This window comes from Papio anubis, chromosome 13 (assembly GCF_008728515.1).
Source record: "Papio anubis isolate 15944 chromosome 13, Panubis1.0, whole genome shotgun sequence".
In the NCBI taxonomy this organism is placed as follows: domain Eukaryota; kingdom Metazoa; phylum Chordata; class Mammalia; order Primates; family Cercopithecidae; genus Papio; species Papio anubis.
This window is the reverse complement of record NC_044988.1, coordinates 96,395,745-96,420,895: the sequence shown is the minus strand read 5'-3', so window position 1 is coordinate 96,420,895 and position 25,151 is coordinate 96,395,745. Positions and strand designations below refer to the sequence as shown.

Below are 25,151 nucleotides of genomic sequence, written 5' to 3'. Positions count from 1 at the left end.
AAGCGACTCTGTCTGTTGGCTTTGAGAGCAGTGGATCTCCCAACACGGAGGCTGAGATCTGATAGGGACAGACTGCCTGCTCAAGTGGGTCCCCAGGCCTGAGTAGCCCCTAACAGGAGACATCCCCACTGGGGCAGTCTGACACCCACACCTCACAGGGGTGGAGTACACCCCTGAGAGGAAGCTTCCAAAGCAGAATCAGACAGGTACACTGCGCTGTTCAGAAATATTCTATGGTCTGCAGCACTCTGCCTAGCACGATTACCCAGGCAAACAGGGTCTGGAGTGGACCTCAGCAATCTCCAACAGACCTACAGCTGAGGGTCTGACTGTTAGAAGGAAAACTATCAAGCAGGAAGGACACCTACACCAAACCCCATCAGTACAACACCATCATCAAGGTCAGAGGCAGATAAAACCACAAAGATGGGGAAAAAGCAGGGCAGAAAAAGCTGGAGGTCAAAACATAAGAGCACATCTCCCGACAAAGGGCTGGCTCATAAGCCAATATGGGATCAAAGCTGGGCCGGAGAATGACTTTGTGAGATGAGAGAAGAAGGCTTCAGTCCATCAAATTTCTCAAACTAAAAGGAGGAATTACGTGCAAGCATAAAGGAAACTAAAATCTTGAAAAAAAAGTGGAAGAATTGGCGGCTAGGTAATTAATGCAGAGAAGGTCATAAAATGAAGTAAAGAAAGGATGAAAACCGACCGCGAGAAATACGTGACAAATGCACAAGCTTCCGGTAACGACCGATCAACTGGAAGAAAGAGTATCAGCGATTGAGGATCAAATGAATGAAATAAAGCCGAAGAAAGAGAAACAAAAGAAAAAGAAAAAATGAACAAAAGCCTGCAAGAGAGTATGGGATTATGTAAAAGACCAAATCTCACGATCTGATTGGGGTGCCTGAAAGTGAGGAAAATGCTGGAACCAAGTTGGAAACTTACTCTTCAGGATATCATCAGGAGAACTTCCCCAACCTAGTAGGGCAGGCCAACATTCAAATCCAGGAAATACAGAGAAGCATACAAAGATATACTCCTCGAGAGAAATTCAACTCCAAGACACATAATTGCCAGATTCACCAAAGTTGAAATGAAGGAAAAAATCTTAAGAGGGCAGCCAGAGAAATTAGTTACACCTGCCACAAAGGAAGCCCATCCAGACTCACAGCAGATCTCGACAGAAACTCTCCAAGCCAGAAGAGAGTGGGGCCAATATTCCAACGTGCTTAAAGAAAAGAATTTTAAACCCAAATTTCATATCCAGCTAAACTAAGTTTCATAAGTGAAGGAGAAATAAAATCGACTACAGATAAGCAAATGCTTAGAGATTTTGTCACCACTAGGCCTGCCTTACAAAAGAGACCCTGAGAGGAAGCCTCAGCATGGAAAAGACAACCGGTACCCAGCCATTGCAGAAACATGCCAAAATGTAAAGACCATAGAGCTAGGAAAACTGCATCAACTAGCAGGCAAAATAACCAGTTAATATCATAATGGCAGGATCAAGTTCACACATAACAACAATCTTAACCTTAAATGTAAAATGGACTAAATGCTCAATGAGAAAAGACACGAACTGGCAAACTGGATAAAGAGTCAAGACCCATCAGTCTGCTGTATTCAGGAAAGCCCATCTCCTGCATGAGAGACAGCCATAGGCTCAAAATAAAGGGATGGAGGGAAGATTTACCAAGCAAATGGAGAACAAAAAAGCAGGAATTGCAATCCTAGTCTCTGATAAAACAGACTTTAAACCATCAAAGATCAAAAGAGACAAAAGAAAGGCCATTACATAATGGTCAAGGGATCAATTCAACAGGAAGAGCTAACTATCCTAAATATATATATGCACCCAATACAGGAGCACCCAGATTCATAAAGCAAGTCATAGAGAGACTTGCAAAGAGACACCAGACTCCCATACAATAATAATAGGGGCTTCCAACCTCCACTGTCAACATTAGACAGATCAACAAGACAAGTTAACAAGGATATCAGGAATTGAACTCATCTCTGCAGCAAGCAGACCTAATAGACATCTATGGGAACTCTCCACCCCAAATCAACAGAATATACATTCTTCTCAGCACCACATCATTACTTACTCCCAAAGTACATATAATTGGAAATGCAAGCCTCTCAGCAAATGTACAGGAACAGAAATTATAACAAACTGTCTCTCAGACCACAGTGCAATCAGAAACTAGAACTCAGGACTAAAGCTCAATCAAAACCGGCTCAGCTACATGGAAACTGAACAACCTGCTCCTGAATGACTACTGGGTACATAGCGAAATGAAGGCAGAAATAAAGATGTTCTTCTTGAAACCAATGAGAACAAGATACATACCAGAATCTCTGGGACACATTTAAAGCAGTGTGTAGAGAGGAAATTTATAGCACTAAATGCCCACAAGAGCTTGGAAAAGATCTAAAATTGACACTCCTAGCATGTCAAATTAAAAGAACTAAGAGGCAAGAGCAAACACATTCGAAGCTAGCAGAAGGCAAGAGAAATAACTAAGATCAGAGCAGAACTGAAGGAGATAGAGACACAAAAAAACCCTCAAAAATCAATGAATCCAGAGGTTGGTTTTGAAAAGATCAACAAAATTGACAGACCACTAAGACTAATAAGAAAGAAAAGAAGAATCAAATCGGCGCAATTAAAATGATAAAGGGATATCACCACCAGCCCACAGAAATACAAACTACCATCAGAATACTATAAACACCTCTATGCAAATAAAGGCTAAAACCTAGAAAGAAATGGATAATTTCTGGGCCGCCCACACTCTTCAAGGCCAAACCAGGAAGAAGTTGAGATCCCTGAATAGACCAATAGTAGGCTCTGAAATTGAGGCAATAATTAATAGCCTACCAACCAAAAGTCAGGACAGATATAGTTCACAGCTGAATTCTACCAGAGGTACAAGGAGGAGTTGGTACCATTCCTTCTGAAACTATTCCAATCAATAGAAAAAAGAGGGAATCCTCCCTAACTCATTTATGAGGCCAACATCATCTGATACCAAAAGCCTGCTTGAGACACAACAAAAAAAAGAGGGTACGACCGTATCCCTGATGAACATCGATGCAAAATCCTCAATAAAATATACTGGCAAACCCGGATATGGCTTACATCAAAAAGCTTATCCACCATGATCAAGTGGGCTTCATCCCAGGGATGCAAGGCTACCAGTTCAACGATAGCAAATCAATAAACATAATCCAGCATATAAAGCAGAACCAAAGATTAAGAACCACATGATTATCTCAATAGATGCAGAAAAGGCTTTGACCAAAATTCAGCAGCCTTCATGCTAAAAGCGCTCAATAAATTGGGTATTGATGGAGCGTGCCTCAAAATAATAAGAGCTATTTATGACAAACCCACAGCCAATATCTTACTGAATAAGGCAAAAACTGGAAAAATTCCCTTTGAAAACTGGCACAGAACAGGATGCCCTCTCTCCTGCTCTATTCAACATAGTGTTGGAAGTTCTGGCTGAACGAATTAGGCAAGAGAAAGAAATCAGGGTGATGATTGGAAAAGAAGAAGTCAAATTGTCCCTGTTTGCAGAATGTATGATTGTATATTTAGAAACCCCATTGTCTCAGCCCAAAATCTCCTTAAGCTGATAAGCAGCTTCCTTCAAAGTCTCAGGATACAAAATTAATGTTTTAAAATCACAAGCATTCTTATCACAATAACAGACAAACACAAGTTAAATCATGAATGAACTTCCATTCTGAGTGGCTTCAAAAGAGAATAAAATACCTAGGAATCCAACTTACAAAGGGACCAAGGACCTCTTCAGGAGAACTACAAACCACTGCTCCAGTGAAATAAAAAGAGGACACAAACAAATGGAAGAACACCATGCTCATGGATAGGAAGAATCAATATCGTGAAAATGGCCATACTGCCCAGGAAATCAATTTATAGATTCAATGCCATCCCCCATCAAGCTACCAATGAGTTTCAACTACAGAATTGGAAAAAACTTTGCTTTAAGTTCATATATAGACCAAAAAGAAACCGCATCTCCAAAGGCAATCCCTAAGTCAAAGAACAAGCTGGAGGCATCCATACCTGACTTCAAACTATACTACAAGGCTACAGTAACTTTAAAACAGCATGGTACTGGTGCAAAACAGAGATATAGACCAATGGAACAGAACAGAGTCCTCCAAATAATACCACACATCTAGCCATCTGATCTTTGACAAACCTGAGAAAAACAAAAAATGGGGAAAGGATTCCCTATTTAATAAATAGTGGGAAAATTGGCTAGCCATCAGTAAGAAAGCTGAAACTGGATCGCACCCTTACTCTATCGAAAATTAATTCCAAGATGGTTAGAGAGACTTAAATGTTAGACCTAATACCATAAAATCCTAGAGAAAACACAAATTAGCAGTACCATTCAGGACATAGGCATGGGCAAAGACTTCATGTCTAAAACACCAAAAAGCAACGGCAGCAAAAGCTAAAATTGACAAAATGGGATCTAATTAAACTAAGAGCTTCTGCACAGCAAAACTACCATCAGAGTGAACAGGTAACCTACAGAGATGGGAGAATATTTTTTGAAATCTACTCATCCTGACAAAGAGGGCTAATATCCAGAACCTACAAAAGAACTCAAACAAATTTACGAAAAAAAACAAACAACCCATCAAAAAGTGGGCAAAGGATATGAACAGACACTCAAAAAGAAGACATTCATACAACCAGCAGACATATGAAAAATGCTCATCATCACTGGCCATCAGAGAAATGCCAAATCAAAACCACAATGAGATACCATCTCACACCAGTTAGAATGGTGATCATTAAAAGTCCAGGAAACAACAGGTGCTGGAGAGAGGATGTGGAAATAGGAACACTTTTACACTGTTGGTGGGATTGTAGAAACTAGTTCAGCCATTATGGAAAACAGTATGAAGCGATTCCTCAAGGATCCACAGACTAGAGTATTATGACATGCATCATTACTGGGTATATGCCAAAGGATTATAAATTATGCTGCCTATAAAGACACATGCACCGCGTATGTTTATTGCGGCACTATTCCTAATAGCAAAGACTTGGAATCAACCCAAATGTCCATCGAAGTGACAGATTGGATTAAGAAAATGTAACATATACACCATGGAATACTATGCAGCCATAAAAAGGATGAGTTTCGTCCTTTGTAGGGACATGGATGCAGCTGAAACCATCATTCTTAGCAAACTATCACAAGAACAGAAAACCAAACACATGTTCTCACTCATGGGTGGGAACTGGTCTGTGAGATCCACTTGGACTCAGGAAGGGGAACATCACACACCAGGGCCTATCATGGGGAGGGGGGAGGGGGGAGGGATTGCATTGGGAGTTATACCTGATGTAAATGACGAGTTGATGGGTGCAGCAGACCAACAGGGCACAAGTATACATATGTAACAAACCTGCACGTTATGCACATGTACCCTACAACTTAAAGTATAATAATAATAAATAAATTAAAATAAATAAATAAATAAATAAATAAATAAATAAAAAGAAAAGAAAATTAAACCCAAAGCAAGCAGAAGAAAGAATATGAAAAGAAATCAATGGATCAGAAAACAGAATAGCCATAGAAAAAATAATGAAACCAAAAGCTCTCCTTGAGATCAATAAAATTAGTAAATTTTAGCTGGACTGATCGGGGGAAAAAAAGCAAAGAGATACAAATTACCAATATGAGGAATGAGAGCAGGTGACATCATGACAGATCCTACAGATATTAAAAGAATAACAAGGGAATATTATGAACAACTTCATGGGAATAAATTTAACAACTTAGATAAAATGCACAGGCTCATTGAAAAACACAACCAAAACTCACTAAAAAAGAAAAAGATAACCTGAATAGTTAGAGAAATTAAACTTGTGGTTTAAAAGCTTTCCACAATGATCTAGCAATCACTTTCATTGGTATTTACCCAAATGGGTTGAAAACTTGTGTTCACAGAGAAATCTGCCCATGAATCTTTATAGAAGCTTTATTCATAATTGCCAAAACTTGGAAGCAATCAAGATATTCCTTAGTAGGTGAATGGATAAACTGTGGTATATGCAAACAATAAATTATTATTCAGCACTAAAAAGAAATGAGCTATCAAGCCATGAAAAGACATAAAGAAAACATAAATGTTTATTACTAAATGAAAGAAGCCGAACTGAAAAGGCTACATACTATATGATTCTAACTATAAGACATTCTGGAAAAGGTAAAACTATGGAGATAGTAAAAAGACCAGTGGTGCCAAGGGTTAAGAGAGAGGAAGAGATGAATAGGTGGTGCACAGAGGATTTTTAGACTAGTAAAACTATTCTGTACGACACTATAATGGTAGAAGCATGTGATTATATATTTGTGAAAACTGAAAAATGTACAACACCATGAATTAACTCTAATGAAAACTATGGACCTTGGGTGATGATGCTGTATCAGTGTAGGGCCATCAATTTTCACAAATCCACCACTCTGGGGGAGGATGCCAATAGTGGGGGAGGCTGTGCATGTATGGGGTCAGGAGATATATGGGAATTTTCTGTACTTTCCGCTCAATTTTGCTAGAAACATAAAACTGTTCTTAAAAATAAAGTCTATTTAAAAGAAAAAAAAAACTTTCCACAGAGAAAACTCCAGATCTAGGTGGCTCTACTGGTAATATCTACCAAATATTTAATAAAGACTCATACTAATTCTATACAAACTCTTCTAGAAAACTGAAAAGGAAGGAATACTTCTCAACTCATTTTGTGAGGGCAGTATTATGCTGATACCAAAACCAGACAAAACCTTCACAGGAAAAGAAAAATATGGATCAACATTCCCCATTATGAACACAGATGCAGAAATTCTAAACAAAATTTTAACAAATCAAATTCAACAATATAAAAAAAGATAATTAATTCATCATGACCAAGTGAGGTTTACCACAGGAATACAAGGTTGGTTTAATATTCAAAAATTAATCAATGTAATTCTCTACAGTAACAGACTAAAAAAGAAAAACCATATGATTATCTCAATAGATGCAGGAAAAGCATTTGATAAAACTCAAATATCCATTCCAGATTAAACTCTTAGTAAATGAGGAATACAAGGAAATTTCCTCAACCTGATAAAAAGGCATCTATGAAAAACCTACTGCTAACATACATCATCCTTAATGAGTAAGGACCACTTTTCTTCTAAGATCAGTACCACGCCAAGGATATCTGCTTTCATCACTTCTGCCCAACATTGTACTAGAGGCTATAGCCCATGCAACAAGGCAAGAAAAAGAAACAATAGCATCCAGTTCAGAAAGAAACAAGACTGTCATTATTCACAGAGACATCATCATCTGGGTAGAAAATCCCACATATATTTGGCAAAAGATGTATAAGGCCTATACAATGCATACTATGTAACATTACTAAATTAGAGAAGATCTACATACATGAGGTGATATACTGTGCTATGGGTCCTTAGTGTTATGAGTCCTTAATACATGGAGTTACATTGTGTTTCATGGTTCAGGTGATGCAGTATCATTAAAATGTCAATCCTCCCCAAATGGATCTACAGATTCAACACAATGACCATCAAAATCCCAGCAGACTTCTTTGGTAAAACTTAACAAGTTGATCCTAAAGTGCATATGGAAATGCCAAGGATTAGAATAGTCAGAACAATTTTGAAACAGAGTAACAAACTTTAAGGACATACACTACCTAATTTCAAGAACAGTAGAAGGAGTGGAAGAGGAAGAAGGGATTGCAAAGAGGTATGAAAAAACTTTTGGGGTGATGGATATGTTCATTATATTGAGATGGCGATGGTTTTACAGATACATACATATCAAACTGTTGACTTTAGTATGCACAGTTTATCATATGTAAATTATACCTCAATAATGCTGAAAATAATCTCATGCTATCCTCGTGTCTTTTTACAGACACAGAAACTGAGACTCAGAGAGGCTAAGTGACTTGACCATGGTCACAAAAATAGAAACCCAGGTCCTTCTCACTCCAGAGCCCAAGCTCTTAAGCTTTAAGCCATACAAGTAGAAATGCTTTTCTACACACTTGTCATTCATCAAACAAGTATTGACAAGTATTGATCCTGTCATGTACCAGACACTGCTTACTCACTGCTTGCCATAAGGGATATAGCAATGACAGATGAGGTTCTACCCTTGGCAAGCTTTACATACTGCTGAGCCCAGAGCCCTTCTCAGCTTGACTTATTAGCACTGCCTATTGCTTTTCTCCTTATCACATCCCTGACTTCTCTCAAAAATTAAGAAACAATTTGTGACTTTCTGCCATGTACCAGGCTCATTCTAGGCCCCCTCTTACACAATCTTCTTAACTATCATAACACTATGAGATGGGAATCATTTCCACTTTACAGAGAAGAAAATGGAGACACAGAAAGATAAGGGAACTTGCCTATGATCACACAGCTACAGAGTAGCAGAGCCAAGTTTCAAATGCAGACCTTCCTGCCTCCAAAACTTATGATCCTCTCACTACCCCAAACTTCCTGGGATCATGCAGTTGTTCCCATGACAAGAGTTCAAACAAACCCTCTTTTCCTTGCAGACAAAAAAATCCCAACCAGGCGCCAAATCCCCAAGGATGAAAACAGCTGTTCACCAAAGGCTCTGTTTTGTGTTATTAATTCACTTAAAAGGAAATTTGGTTTCTAACCAACACTAATGTCATATCCATGCTCAAGAAGGAGGAAAAAAAATGAGTTTCAAAGTTGCAAAGAGTTGGATCAAATGTGCTGCTGGCCTGTGTGTGTAGCCAGTTCAGACTCCTGCCCCAGTAGCCTCTCCCCACCCTTTAGGCAGGTCTTTTCCTGCGGCTCAGAGAGGAACTCCAGCCCCTACTCTTATCTCCACCATGAAATGAACAGAGTTGAGGGAATTCCTTTTCTACTCTGTTTCCATTGTGACAAGAAATTGTTAAAACAGACCAATTCCTAGAAAATGTGCAAATAATAAATGTGAACTCAGAGCGGTAACAAATTAGACAGCTGTTTAGCCTTTGGGTGCTAAGTAACAACAGCTCTAATGAGTCGTATGCTGGGAGTCATCCTTTCTATGTCTCAGCCCCAACTTGTGGACACCAAGACTGCCCCTACTACCTAATCCAGTTTTTTGAACAAAGAAAGGCAGATAACATACAAGTGGAAAGGATTCAAGGGATTTCAGTATTATTACTATTGCTACATCCTAAATGTATTCGACAAATAATAAACAACATCAGGCACTGCATTAGGTCACAGGAGTCAGGGATGAAGAGTACTGGCATGATCTCTGCATTCCTGGAGTTCACAAACCAGGAGGGAGACAGACTTTAAACTCATAATTCAAACTTTTAAAAGTCGTAATATCTCAGTACAATGGTGAAAAGTGCCATATGTAAGAAGTGCCACGTGTATGAGGCAGCTATGAGAGGGAACATGAGAAGAAGGAGCACTACCTCGGAGCTCTGACTGCTCGTCATCTCCCGGAGGCAGAGCAGAGCATTCTAGGCAGAAGGCACAACCTGTGCAGAAGTGCTCAGACAGGAGTGAACACCAGGGAGGCTGTGGTGTACACACAAAGTGGTGAACTGGAGCAGGAGAGTCAGGAGGTCTGCTGCTGGCCTATTTCACAGAACCTGGGAGGCTGCATGAAGGTGGGGCTGCATGAAGGGGGATCTGCATCCTAGAAGCAGTGGGGAGCCACAGAGGGCTCTAAACAGGGCAGGCACATGGTCAGACTTTGGCTTTAGAAAGATGTCTCTGGTTCCAAAGAGGAGGCTGGGGGATGGAACTTAATGTGGGGAGACATGAAAAGGCTGCTGCCATCATTCAGAGGAGGGGTGGCAGTAGATTGAACTAGGGTAGTGTAGCAGAGAGAAATGGTCTGAGAAAACTGCCCAGCATGTGACCTGAGAGAGGGGTTTTAATGATGTCAGTGAAACCGATCTCCACTTTACAAACGACTGCCTGCTGGCCACGTTATTCCCTCTCCGAGGGCCAAACACTGTGATTCCAAGGAGCAGCAAAGACACACAGGGTTTGTCCAACGTCCAACACTGACCTCGGCTTTCTGGAATGCCTGCTTCTTCAGAGCAGGCAAACAGCATCCAGACAAAAGGCCAGAGGGTCAGGTTCCTGGACCCACAGGCAGTGTTTTCCTGAACTGCAACGTGTCATGTGGCCTGGAGGAAACTGTGGACTTCTGCAGGGAGCCTTCCATGCCGGCAGGCCAGCCTTTCTATAAACCAGAAAGGGACCCAACAGATGCTGGTCAAGTCAAGCTCAAGCAAGGTCTCAAGCTCCAGCCTGATACAGGGAAGGGTGAAATCGAATCCCTCTAGAGTAAGTGTCCCACAGGAACATATCTTTTATCTGAAGAATACCTCCTTTGTCCCAAAACATTTCTGTTAATGCTGCTCTCACCTCCTCATTCTAACCAGAACTGCCTTTTCCTTAAAACACACTTCAGAGGAACTTAGCAGGTTCCCTCCAGGGCCACAGACAATGAGGAAGAGGGAGAGGACCAGCAGGCCTACCCAGACCACCCCTGGCCTGCCTTCCACTAACACTGAGCACCTGGTCTGTGCCTCAAACCTAGGAGTAGATACTGGGGATGTTCTGGTTCCTCACCTCCAAGGTCCACAGTCCAGACCCACAGCTTGTCTTCTGGGAGGCCCAGCTGGGTCCTGACACCTCTACTTCCCCTCCATGCTGCTGTCTGCTCTCCCACTATGATGCTCCCTTGCCTGTAGCTCTGGCTTGAGTCTTCCCCTCCTCCCATTCTTCTGCTGTCACCTCCACACACTTCACTAAACTTCTCACTTCTGGGTGCCCCCATGCCTCAATCTCCTCTGTGCTCCACAAAGGCACCGCCATCACACCTTCAAGCACGGAGCCGCCCCACCTCAAAGACCCTGAACTCTGAAATCCTCCTCCCTCCATTATTTCCTGGCTTCCCTCCCCTTCCCCTAACCAAATCTGTGCTTTGCCCTCTTCTTGACTTTTGGTCCTTCAGTGATGATGATGATGATGATAAGATGGGGTCTTGCTATGTCGCCCAGGCTGGCCTCAAACTCCTAGGCTCAAGTGGTCCTCCCACCTTGGCCTTCTGAGTCCTTCAGCCTTCTTTCAGGCCATCAGCTGTCTCTGGCCCTTCTGGCCTCCCTCCCTCCAAGCAAAACATTGCTGATCACCCTGCTTGACTTAACTAGGCCTCCTCCTACCTCTAGAGCCACTTTCTCTGCATCCTTCCTTGCCCCCTGTTCTTCCTTCTGCTCCCTAAGTAGACAGCCCACTTTTCTTCAGGCACACCTACAGCCTGCTTCCTCTCATCTTGGCCCTCGCAGCAGCCTCACAACCAGTGTAACATCAGGCCCTGCCCTTCTCTCCAGTGTGACCACCTTGCCTCATGCAGACCACGGCAAAATCCTAACTAGTCTCCCTGACTACAGTTGGTTCTGTCTCAGTTGAAATGAACATCCTAAAACACAAATCTGTTCATGGTGTGCCCCTTTTAAAATCCTTCAGAGGGTTGGGTATGGTGGCATACACCTGTAGTCCCAGCTACTTGGGAGGCTAAGGTGGGAGGATTGCTTCAGCCCAGGAGTTTGAGGCTGCAGTGAGCTATGATCATGCCATTGTACTTTAGCCTGGGCAACATAGAAAGACTTTGTCTCTATTTTTTGTTTTTTTAAAATATCTCAGTGAATGCCCAGTGCTAACAAGATAAAGCTCAAACTCCTTAGTCAGGCACATCTAAGCCTCCCTTCCAAGCCTCATTGCCCTCTCCTGCCAACTCAAACTGCCTGGCCCAACCTGGCTCTCTTGACACGTGTCCATGCTCCTCAAAGATGCCAGGCCTTGTATGTGAAGGTTTCAGTGCAAAGCCCCTGAATCTCTCGTCCCCCCGCCCCACCCGCCAGGCTTGAGGCTCTTTCTTTCTTGCCACCTCCTTTGCTGCTGACCTCACCGTTGCAACGTCCTTGTATTTCCTGGCCACTCATCCTCTGGATTTTGGTCCTGATCTTGCAGGAGAGACCTAGATATACTTCTTACTTCATGACAGACTTCCACTGTTCTCCAAACACCCACATGCAACTGAATCTTTCTGCTTTTGCAATGCTCTTGGCCACCCCATTCTCCTGGCTTCCTTATTCAAACATCCCCTTCTGTGGGACACGCTCCTTGCCTTCTGCCCATCCCTACCCTCACTCTCTCCTTGATATGCTAGCCCCCCAACCCCTGAATACTTCTTGATTACTATTTATTTACACATCTGCCTGACTCAGGTTGGATTGTGCTGAGGTCCCCTTCATCACCTCTCCAGCATTTAGCACAGTAGATTGATGAATGAGTGAAGGCACAGCTGACTACTGGGAAATGTGACAGTGGGGATGGAACAATGTTGGCAGGGGCAGTGAGAAGACTGGAAAAAACACGGCCACTTAGGAAAGCTTTCCACCTCACTGAAATTGGTACCCACTGCCCAATGCCCCAGCTGCCAGTCGGCAAGGGAATGAAACACTGACTTCTGGTAAGCCTTTGGCGTGTACCAATATCCCTGGCAATGATGCCCTGGCAGAGCACAGAACTGAGGGAAGAGCAGGTTCTCTTTTTCTTCTCTCAAGAACACCAGGCACCGAAAGCTAAGCACATCACTTCTCTTTTCAAAGATATTTTGCCTGAAATTCCCTTTCCAACTGCCCCAACTCCCCAAATCACCAATAAGATATGATCTCTTTCAGCCTTCAAGGCCTAGTGATAATGTCCCAACCCCAAGACTGAGTGAGTTTCCCACATGATGTTTGCAGGGCCCCTAGGGCACCATGGTGTATGTCTTGTTCTAGACCTCAGTCTCCCAGCTATCCAGAGCACCAGGATATGGACCTAGGTCTGAAGGATTCCAGGTACCATGCTCTTAAACATCCTGCCACTCAGGTATCACCTCCTCTGGGGCACTGGCTCCTGCACAGGCATCACAGAATATTCTGAGCAGCAACCTCCCATCTATAACCCACATTGCCTATTCAAACTATACATTGGTGAAATGATAGCCACGCGTAACTAGGAACTTGCTTGGTACAGGCACCGTACTAAGTTCTTACATGCCCATTGTAAGGTAAAAGCTATGATTTCCGCCCCCCGCCAAATTTACACATGAGAAAATTGAGGCATAAAGAAAATACATGACTTGTCCTAAGTCTCCAAGCTAGAGGGGTGAGGCTGGGACTCAACCTCGGCTTCATCAGATCAAAGTTCATGCTCTTCAAGCTGTGTGGCTTTAACAGACCCAGCAGCTCAGCTGTGACAGAACCCTGGGTTGAATAAAGCACAGGTTGTGCCCATTTTCAGCACATTCTAAGAACAGCAGTTCCCCCTTGATGCTGCTCCATGTTAAAACTAATGACAAAAAGAGTTCTGACATTTAGACCAGCCTCTGAGAACTGCTGTGCCTTCAATTCCATAGGCTGGGAACTGGGCATACTGACAGATTTGGCAAGGAGTTCTGGTAGAGACAAAACACCACCCTGAAAACATACCCTTTTAGAAGGCTGCTGCCACCAGGACCTTCAGACAGACCTCCTTTACAATGCAGCCCCTGCTCCGAGCCCTTGCAGCCAGGAATCCACCCAGGAATCCATCCTGCAACCCAATCCACCACAGTGGCAATGCGGCTCTAGGCCACAACTTGTAAGTTCAACACAGCTGTGAGATATTATTGCTACAAAGCTATATCTGCACTAATACACCAATTTTTGATAAACTTGGTCACTCGTTAGAGTCACCAGGGGACAGGGTAGTTATGGTTCCGTATTTGTAACTTCCATTTTCCTTAGTCTCTGCCAATCCTTAACTCACCGTCTGCCTGGCTTCCTCTAAGCCCTGAAATGATGTTCTTTGTGGTCCCCCTTGCAGAAACCAGCAGAAGTCATGAAAAGCCACAGCTCCACCCTCAGTTATCAACTGCATTTGGAAACATGAATCTTCAAAAGGCTGAGCTCACCAGGAAATACCCTTGCTTTGTGGGAAGTGGTTACACCGCAAAACAGACACCCTGGTAATACCGCTCCTTTGATTGGCACACCGCCCCCCCCCCCCCCCCCCCCCCCCCCCGCGCCCCACCCCCCCCCCCCATACCCCCCCTTTTTTTGGCCCCCCCCCCCCCCCCCCCCCCCCGCTTGGCAGTGTGCCTCAACACAGCCAGATAATGTTCTCCTGTGGCGCTTCCCCTATTCAGGCATCCATTCACACTCCACTCATTCAACAAATATTTACTATGTACTGTGTTCCAGGTACTGGGATTATGACAGGGTATCTCAGTATGCAGACCCTCTAGAACCAAGTTAGCATAACCCTCCTTTTCTGTCCTGGTGCTTCCAAAGACCTTTAAGGGAAAAGTCCAGCGGGGAGGCCTACTTGGGTATATAAGTGGTAGGAAAGAGAGGAGACAAGAAGTAAAAGAACTAACTGCAAGAAAATGTTAAACTTTGACCAGCAGTCTACTGATTAGTAGTAATACTGGTATGATCATTTTTTAATTATTTTACATATATATGATGGGATAATATAAAAAAGTAACTAATGTTGCTAGGAACCAAAATTGTCATTGTAAAATAAAATATATAAATATCAAGGGAATTAAGTAACAACTCTATAATCTTAGATTTGAATTGGAAAGATCAGTATTATATTTTTACGAGATAATGTAGTATAACGAACAATCCTCAAATCTCAGATGCTTACAACAACATTTATTTCACGTTCATAGGTCTGTAGATGATGCAGCTCAGCTCAGCTCTGCCGGGTTGGCTTTGGTTTGTCTCAGGGTGGAATCTAGACTTCGAGTCAGTTCAGGTCAACTGTAATGTCCTCATTTGGGGACTGAAGATAAACAAGCAACAGTTACTGGTACAGCATGGAGAAGGGAAGTTCCAAGACAGCTGGCCAAGGCTTGCCATGCCTCTCACCAGCTCAGCTCAGATCTGTACACTGCCATGCTGCCCACATTCCATGGGCAAAACCGAGTCCAGGGCCAAGCCCAAAGTCAATAGGGTGGAGAGATATACACCACCCACAGTGAAGGTATAACAAGGTGTAAGGAGAGAAGGAAGAATTATGGAGAAATAATGTCATCTACCCTAACTATGAACTCATGACTTCTTCCTTTTAAAAAATAACTATTTACTACTTTTGTCCATGGCAAAGGCCTAAAAGCAATGGCAACCCAGTAATACTGAGTAGTCTTCACCCAGATTATGGTTTCTAAATAATATTCCCCACTAAAAGAAACCCCCTGAAGGAATGCCTAATTCCAGGTCTGCAACAGAAAACATGCAACATAACCCTGGGGATCTTGTTGGGCCAAAAAGTATGGGAAGCGATCAAAAATGAACGGGATCATGTTAAAAAGACACAGGAGCCAACATAAAAGGGATCCTACTGGTCAAAGACAGGACAATTGGTATACCAAAAATAATGGTGACTATAACTGACTGAAACACACAGGATGTATAAGAAACATCCACGAGTTCATTATGATGGAGGAGAGAGACTGCTCACCAAAAACAAAAACAAAGCAGTTACACACCCACAAGTCACCATTAAAGGTAAGCGGGGCACCAGCTGCTTACTCGAAAATTGATAATTAAAAGGAAAGAATTAAATATGTACAAGTAGCCCTAGCTGATGAGGAAACATTCTTCTTAAGAATTTCAGCTATAAGAGTCAGGTGTGGCAGCTCATGCCTGTAATCTCAGCTACTGGGGAGGCTGAGGCAGGATAACTGCTTGAGGCCAGGAGTCCAAGACCAGCCTGGGCAACACAGTGATATCATGTCTCTTCAAATTTTTTTTTTAAATTAGCCAAGCATGGTGGCACACATATGTAGTCCTAGATACTCAGGAGGCTGAGGCAGAGGATGGCTTAAGCCCACGAGTTTGAGGCTGCAGAGAGCTATGTCCACACCACTGCATTAGAGCCTAGGTGACATAGCAAGACTCTGTCTCTGAAAAAGAAAAAAAAAAAGAGAGAGAGAAAAGTCGCCATTTTGCTAGGCCGAATAAAATACTCAATTCAGGCAAAGATCATTGACAGACAAAATAATTAGGTAAAAGGTAGATTGTGAACTTTACAATGAAGGAATAAAACAGTCACCACCTGAACTCATCAATAAATCTTCACATGACAAAGAGCAAAACAACTGGATGTCTCCTGATGTGATATGTGATACCAAGTACCCAGCACCACCTAGGACACATTCTTTCCAAAAAGACTGACCCAAAATCCAATCAAGCCTCTTGGGTTAACTTCTAATTGAAAGAAAATAGGCGACAAGTGAACAAGTTAAGCCACCAAGAGGAAGCAGAATATTTACAATTTAGAATATTACACAGTGCAACTTTCAGTAAGTTAAGCGCATGAGGGAGGAGAGGGAGGATGGACTACACTAGAATCAAAAGGAATTTGAGAAACATAACAACCAACCAAATGCAACGTGCAGGCCCTGGAATTGTCACTGCTGTTAGTGAGTTTTGTTTGTTTCTGAGACAACTGGGGAAATTTGAAATTCCCCCAATTTGATCCTAAAGAATTATTGCTAATTTTGTTAGGTGTGAAAATGCTATTATGATTATGGTAGAAAATAACTTTTTAAAGAGCTACATCTGAAGTTTGAAGGAGGGAAATAATAGGATGTTAGGCATTTGCTTTCAAAGATTTCCAGGAATAAATAAAAAAAGAAAAAAAGAGGTAAATGAAAATATGGCAATTGTTGGATCTAGGTAACAGGTATACAAAGGTTCATTTTACCACTCTGCCTATATAAATCCAGTATGTGTGTATACATATCTATTCGAAATTGTTAACAATAAGAAATGTTTAAAAAGAATAGGGCTGGGCGCATGGCTCACGCCTGTAATTACAACACTTTGGGGGGGGCCAAGGCGGGCGGATCACCTGAGGTCAGGAGTTCGAGACCAGCCTGGCCAACATGGCGAAATCCTGTCTCTACTAAAAACACAAAAATTAGCCAGGTGTGATGGGGGGTTCTTGTAATCCCAGCTACTTGAGAAGCTGAGGCAGGAGAACTGTTTAAACCCGGGAGGAGAAGGTTGCAGTGAGCCGAGATCACACCACTGCACTCCAGCCTGGGCAACAAGAGTGAAACTCCATCTCAAAAAAAAAAAAAAAAAAAAGAAGAAGAAGAAGAAATATTTTAAAAGAATACGAAGGAGAGGAAGGGGAACTGAGAGGCAGGAAGATAGGAGAACAGCAGGGCAGGGGACTGAGGCAGGAAGGCATGTATCCTAGGGCAAGCCAGAGACTGGCACAAAGGGACACTGGTGGGTGACAACCATAGTCACAGCCGCCACAACAACAACAACAATAGTAATAACAGCAGTAAACTCTGAACTCCTACTGCCAGGGTCCACACCTTGCTCCCATTACATACCCACTCCCATTACCACCCAGCTCAGGCAGTTACATTACCTCTTTGTGCCTAAGTTTCTACATCTATAAATGAAATAATAATTGCACCTGCCAGGGTAAATTGAGGGTTAAATGACGTAACACATATAAAGTCTTTAACCACTCAACAAAATGCCTGGTATGCACTACACATTCAAAAATGGTTGATGTTGTTTTACTAGGTGCCAGCCTCTGTGCTAAGTACTCTATATGCATTATCTCATTTCCTTCTCCAAATAACCCTATGAGGGATGTACTCTTACTATGCCCACTCTATGAACAGGGAAACCAAAACTCAGAGAGGTAACATGACTTACCCAAGGTCACATAGCTGGGGCACTGGCAAAGGCAGAATTGTGAAAGTTCCGGAGACTACCTGTATTTGACCTTCTGACCTGAGGCCTGTGGTAAGCAGTCTCCAAGGGGTCCCCCACTTCCTACTTGCTGGTGTCCAGCTGTTGTATAGTGCCCCCCTTGGTGAAGAGGGCTGATCTGTGATACTAATAGAATACCTGTGAAAATGACAGTATGTGAATTCTGAGCCAGGTCATGAAAGTCATTGTTGGCTCCTGTCTTGTTCTCTTGGGTCACTCATTCTAGGAGAAGTCAACTGCCATGCCATGAGGACACTCAGTGGCTCTATGAACAGTTCCACATGGCAAGGAATGGAGGATTCCTGCCAACAGCCAAGCATTGTGCATGAGCCACCTTGGGAGCAGACTTTCCACCCCCAGTCAAGCCTTCAGATGACTACAGTCCCAGCCAACATCTTGACTACAACCTCCTGAGAGACCCTACGCCAGGACCACCCAGCTAAGCCACTCTTGGATTCTTCACCCACAGAGGCTGAGACAGATAAATGCTTATTATTTTAAGCTGCTAAGTGTGGGAGTGATTTGTTACATAGCAATAGAGGACTAATACAGTAATCATGGACTAAGTTATAATACTTAACATGTCTGAGCTTTAGCTTCCTCATATATAAAACAAAGACAATAACAGCAGGTACATCATAAGATTGTGATGAGGATTAAATGAGACCCTACATCTAAGGAGCCTAGCCTAGAGCCCGCACACAGTAAATGCTCAGGAAAACGTAAACGGCCCAGGCTACCCAGCAACAGTCCACATCAGCACCCACCTCTTTTCAAACCTGTGCACAGTGAGCCACTGGGCCTTCAGGGCTTAGGTCAGAGGGCTAGGGAGCCAAACAAGGACACAGAGGCAAGGGTCTGCATGGGCAAGGGTGTTGCCCACCACTCTATCACTGGGAGCTGCCCTCCAGACAAGCACCAGAAACTCAAGGACCCCCATGGCAGGGAGGGCTTTAGAAGCCTTTATGTTTAAATCTCCCCCACTCCTCCACCAATGCAAGTCTCCTTGGCCACACTCTCTGTGCATGCTAATCCCACTACCTGGAACATTCTTCTTCCAGAACCAGCCCTAATACCATCCAAAAGTATCCAGGTCTCACCATAACTCCTTATAGCTTGTTCAAAGCGTTTCAGATCTCCAAGGACAAAAATCATGTCCCTCAGGAACCTTCTTTTTTCAAGCTAAATACCCCCAGCTCGTCATTAATAAGCACAGAGTTGGCAAACAGCATGATGGGAAAGCAGAAACCTGAGCCAGGGTGGAAAAATGACCAGCTAGGAAGTGGCTGATGCCTTCCAGGACAACTCCAGAAGTCCAAATCACTGTATCTAAACCCAGCCAGGATCAATTCTCCAGTTGTGAAGGATCTGAACAGCCTAGGAAGGACTCATAAACTATATTGCTTACACAGTGGAGGCCTGGTAAGATGGCTGTTTCCACATCAAAAGAGGTAAGAGCCCACTGTGCAGTGCAGGAGTCGGGCTACACCCACATGCAACAGGGGCTGAGAGTTTGAGCTCTAGGCTCAGGGCTCAGACAGGCCTGGTTCAAGTCCTGGCCACAGGGTCCATGGTTAATGTTCTTCTTCTTATCTCTGTGGGCTGAATTAAGGGTAATCTTAGTTACTAGGCAAGAAAAAATCTTTAGAAAATTAGGATTTCACAAAGCAAATTTCTGTTAGTCTTACAATCACTATATAAGACAACTAGAAATTTGAAAATTAGGATTTCACAAAGCAAACTGCTATCGGTCTCAAAATCACTACATCCCTGGTTCTCATCCAACTGGAACCCTCGAGGGTGCCCAGTCAAAAGCAGATTCCTGAGTCCCATTCTAAACCTAAGCATTTAGAATCTCTAAGGATGAAGCCTAGGCATTTGTAATTTTTTAAAAATAATTCCCAAGTGGATTCTGATGCACAGCCAGGGTTGAAAGGCACTGGTCTACAAGTTTCCTGATCTCCTGGGAGCCTAGGTCACTCACAGCACCCATCTTGCTCTCAGACACTGGCCTCTGCATACTTACAATTGTACTTTATTCATGCCCTTCCAACTCTGGGGTGGTCCAGCCACAACATGGCAAGCATCCCCAAGAGGAAAATTTTCAGTTTTCAGTCTGCTAACAATAATAACATCAGCAAAAAAGCTGGGGCAGCTCCCAGGGTGCTTCCTTTGACCACAGTTTTGACAATGAGGAACAAACTCTTCCATTTTTAGCTAACACATTATAGATTCAAAATGTTCAAGTTTGGGGTTTCTCCAGATACCTCAAAGCAACTAGTTCTGAATCCTCACTCCGCCTCAGAATTACCTGGGAAACTTTTACAAAATAGGGCTGATTAGGCTTCAGACTCCCATCAAGAGATTCAAGTTCAGACTCAATGGTCTGTGGGGGATTGTGGGGGAGGGGGCTCTGGGTACCCCCATGTTTCCAAGACTGTCCAGGTGATTTTGATGTGCAGCCACAATTAAGAACCACCGCTACAAGCTACAGTCTTGAAAACAAAACATCTCCACTCTAATGTCTTGTCACAACTTGAACTAAGATATGTATTGATGAGGTACCTTCCAAACTGCAGCGCCCTGAGGAAAAGTATTGGTCTGGCCTTGGTTATGCCTCTGAAGAGGAAGAAGCCCCCACCCACTTCCCTCCTTCCAGCAGCCTGGCAATGATCCCAGTCTCCTGGGCACATGCAGGTTCAGGGCTCACAGCAGGTGGGCTGTCCTCCTTGATGTTCGGATGAAGAAGAAAGCCCTAAATGTCTAAACTGCTCCAGATCAGAGCTCAGCAGAGAACATAATCAGAAATAGCTTCAGCTGAGAACCAAGGCAACCATCACACACCTATTCTACCAAAAGGCTCCAAGAGGCAGTGATCTGATGTTGTTTTTTTATTAGAAAGAATGGATCATACCACATTAGAACAAAACAGAAAAAGAATGGAAGTCAGCCAATTCAAAAAAAGCAAACGAAGCTCTGTTCCCCAACCCTAATGAACACAACACACACAGACACAAGCACACACACACATATAATACAATAATACAAATAACTGCCACGTCTTCACATAAATGCTGAACAAAGCTAGTGGTACTAGTTTCCTCCTACTTTTCGGTAGGCTAGGTGCCAGCTCTCAGAAGGCTTGAACACTGTGACTTTGTGTTAAGATATGCTCTTTGTCAAAGTCTAAACAGTCACAGTTCTGTAAGAAGAAATGCATTAAGAGTATTCTGGAATTCACACCCTAGTTGCAGCACTTTTTGATCTATCTCCGCAACCACACACCTCTCCTCTGAGGTCTGAACCTCACTCACAAGGCTGGGTCCCTCAGTGTTTGCCCATGTTGACCACATACTCTTGGCCTTAGGTGACTGGACCAGCACTGGACACACGACTATGCTGGCCTGGACTGAAATCTGCTGGTCCCAGTCTGGGGCGGTGACTTAAATGGAGATTATGTAAACGTGGGCCCTTTCGAAAGGCCAAATCAGGTCAAATCAGACAAGAAAGCAGGAGAGAGAAGGAGAGGTAAAAGCAGAGCAGGAAGTAGGCACTGCCTGTGTCCTGGTGGCTCTCTGGGTGCCTGAACTCACTCCATGAATTCTGTAAAGTGCCCCTTTATCCTTGTAATAAATTCCTCTTCAGCCTATTCAGCTACCTCTTTTTTTTTTTTTTTTGAGACGGAGTCTCGCTCTTTTGCCCAGTCTGGAGTGCAATGGCACGATTATGGCTCGCTGCAACCTTCGCCTCCCGGGTTCAAGCAATTCTCCTGCCTCAGTCTCCCTATTCAACCACTTTGAAATGGATTTTTGTTTACCTGATCTCACACGCGCACACACATACACACATCCTGGGTAAAATAACCAAAACCTTGTTATCAATTGCCAAACATTTCCAGGAATTTTTTTTTTTTTTTTTTGGAGACGGAGTCTCTCTTTTACTCCCAGGTTTGTGTAAAAATGCATATGCTTTTTTTTTTTTTTTTTTTGGACACTATTTTGCTCAGGCTGGTCTCAAACCCCTGGTCTCAAGCGATCTTCCTACCTAGGCCTCCCAAAGTGCTGGGATTACAGGTGTGAGCCACCACACCTGACCAATATATGCTTTCAATGTAAATATGTACATGTTTGCTACGGCAACTGGTTTCAAAAACAAAAACAAGGCAACCACCAGAATTTGGGATCAACAAAAAGAGAACTTTCTAGAAAAATGTTCCCTGACATCACTTCTTGAAAGTAAACATTTTCAGCAGGAGGAGCCCGGGAAAAGGAATGAGGGTGTCAAGGCCTGACTCTCAGGTGTGGAGTCCTGTGGGTACCAACTGCTCCCAGCCCTGCCAGAGTAGCCCAGACAGGAGACATTCTCTGGAAAATCCAAATACTGGGCTCAAAAACACGAGCACCATCAAGAATAGAATGAGGTTTAAGTAGATAACATGCATTTATAGAGCCCTCAAGAGAGAAACTGAGAAACGGAGTCACTCTAACAGTGGCTGACTAAATCCTTGCTGCCCACCCACAGCATTAATAGAAGAGTATAAAGACAAAGTACAGACCTCCGGCTGGATAGCTTTAAACACAGGTATATCCATTAAAGTAATCTGGCTCTGCAACAAAAGAGAATCAATTTTAGAAAATACTGTGCATCAAAGATAACTGTCATGTTACTTTATACAGAGTCATATATATTCATAAAAATTATACTTTCCGCTTTGAGATAAAAAACAAGACAGAATACAGTAAAAAATTGGATACATTTCTGAAATGCCTCTCCTATCCCTTCCCCCTCTTCATAAATCCTGATCCACACCCTTCTTTCTTGAATGTGAGATGAACTTTCAATTTAGGAATTGATAAAAGCTGTTTGGAGGGTGGGCGTGGGAGAAAAGGGAACAGTTTGATTTGGAAATTTTCATACTATTTGAATGTTTATTTCAAGCATGAACTACTTTTGTAATTTTTAAAAGTTGTAGAAACAATATTCAAAATCAGAATGCCAAACAGAAACACTATTACTATAAATTCATTTTAAGGTTGTGGCTTATAGAAATTATATTTTTCTTCTGAAGTCACTGATACTACCCCTAAATTATATGGTAGAGTGCTATTCAAGATGCACCCACAGACCAGCACGGGACCACAAACTGTTTATTCCACCAGCCCACAATGAGAGAAGTACAGAAGCTGAGAGCAAGCATTTGGAACTTGCATAGCAATTTTTTACATGACCATGACATTTCCATTATATATATTTTAAGTATCTGTCCTCAAATTATTGGAAATGGAAAAAACTAGTACTTCATCACAGCCAGCTTTAAGAGGCAGCAATGTCATCAATAGAGAAGACACACATCAGGTTAAAAGCCTGTGCCCATCATAAGAACCTCATCTGGTGACAGTAAGAGGAAGCATCATGCTGACCATTTTTCAGACCAAGGCATGAACTGAACTGACTTCACATGATCCACCGACCTCTGTGTCACATGGGATGCCAGATGTCAGTTAAGAGATGTCTCTGTGACATGCCAGGGAGAGGAGAGCTGAAGGCCTTTGGATGCCTTTAATGTGAGAAGACACTCTGTCCATTGAACACAGGCCATCCAGGATGACATGATACAGGGAACAAATGGCCTTTGGAGTCTACAGGGCTTGGGTGTATGTCTGGACACTGTCACTAAACGGCAATGTTCTCTCTGACACACAATCTCTCTCAGTCAGGTACTACATCTAGAAAATGACAATAATCCCTATTTTATGGGATCTTGGTGAAAATTCAAGACAAGAGGTAGCGCTCCTGGCACCTGACAGATGCTCAATAAATACATAAGAGAGTGTATTTATGTGTGTATACCTGAGTGTGTGTGTGTGAGTATATGGTGTGTGACTGTGAGTGTAAGTGTGTAAATGTGTATGTGTGAGCGTGTACATGTGTGCGTATGAAAGTGTAAGTATGTGTGTGAGAGAGAGAATTTGTGTGTGTGTGTGTGTGTGTGTGTGTGTCAAAACGGAAGCCACACAGATGGGCGCATGTACTGGCATGTGAACTTACGGTTCCTGACCAATACATAAGCTAGCAAATAAGGGACCATTAATTTGGTTGAATATGCATGCACTGAGGTTGCTCTAAAGAATATGTTAAAAATCCACTGAGCCAGTAAAATCCCTTGTATTAAGAATATATTGGAGAAAAATGGCAAATACACTCGAAGGTGGTCCAAGGTCACTGGGTTCCTGAGAAGCACGGGATACAGGCCAAAGCAGACCATCCTTAGGCAGAGTGGAGAGGAAAACATGCAGCTGGCTTCAGTGGAGAGCCTCTTTGTCCTCTCCCAGGAGCTAGCGTTCCCCATGGAAACAGGGGTGAAATGCTGCCACTAATGGAAGCCTGGCTGCGAGGTGGGAGACAGGACCAGGAATAAGGAAGCACTGGAGCAGAATCTGAGCTCTTCTGCCTCCGGGTTCCACCCAACACCTCTTGATGTCAAGGGGACTCTTGACATCAGCATAATGTATCTGGCCCTCATAATCTGAGTGTTGAGTAGCTAGGAAGCCCTGAAGGCCTATAGGTCTATGTTTGGCCTAGAGCTACATGGCTCAAAGCTATGTCCTGAGCAGTGCAAACAGACTGGCATTTCTTCTGCCAGACCCATCAAGATTGTTAGCCAAGTGCTTCTCATATTTGGATTAAGTCTGCCATCCTAGGGAACAGAAAGGCCTTGTAAAGACAGGAGATTTGAACTGAAAGCTCAGAGGACCTTGGAAATCTCCCCTGCAGTTCAAGTTAACACCCTATCCGGGAGAACCGGCAGGATGTTTGCAATGTCATTTAGGAAAAGAACCAAAAGTCTGCTAATGTGAAAATGAGAAAACTTCCTTTCCATCCTGCCACCAGTGCTAGGGTTTGCTACTGAATTTCCAGATGATTTATTAAAGCAGTGACCTGACATTTCACATTTTTCAGATAGTCCAAGTTCCAAATATTCTGCTCTCTGCTCAGACCATAAGTCAGAAAATGTGTTCAGGTGTTTTATTCAAAACAAACAACAACAGAGGTCACCAGACTTAGACTAGCTAGTCCAAAATACATAATGAGGTTTCAGAAGAATCTCTCCTACTTCTATCCTTTCGGTTCTGATTAAAGAAGACAGTGTCTAGAGCGAGGATATTTTGATATAAGATACTTATAAAGATCATCAGATTATCAATTTCATGCCATTTTACTACAAAGCCAA

The 25,151-nt window shown here is 43.0% G+C and overlaps 1 protein-coding gene across 25 annotated transcripts in view; it reads right to left on the bottom strand.

The window, feature by feature from the left end:
- The window catches only part of RALGPS1 (Ral GEF with PH domain and SH3 binding motif 1), a 309,103-nt gene that overhangs the window by 226,745 nt on the left and 57,207 nt on the right, over positions 1–25,151 (bottom strand). For 23 of the 25 annotated variants that reach the window (XR_004178006.1, XR_001896046.3, XR_001896047.3 and 20 more), the window contains exon 4: positions 22,476–22,526. The exons of the other annotated variants lie outside the window; for them this stretch is intronic. Coding sequence is in view for 20 of the 23 variants with exons in the window: in XM_017950009.3 (XP_017805498.1) it covers positions 22,476–22,526 (51 nt within the window). In the remaining 3 variants the exon portion in view is untranslated. The remainder of the gene's footprint in view (positions 1–22,475; positions 22,527–25,151) is intronic. 25 annotated transcript variants of the gene reach the window in all.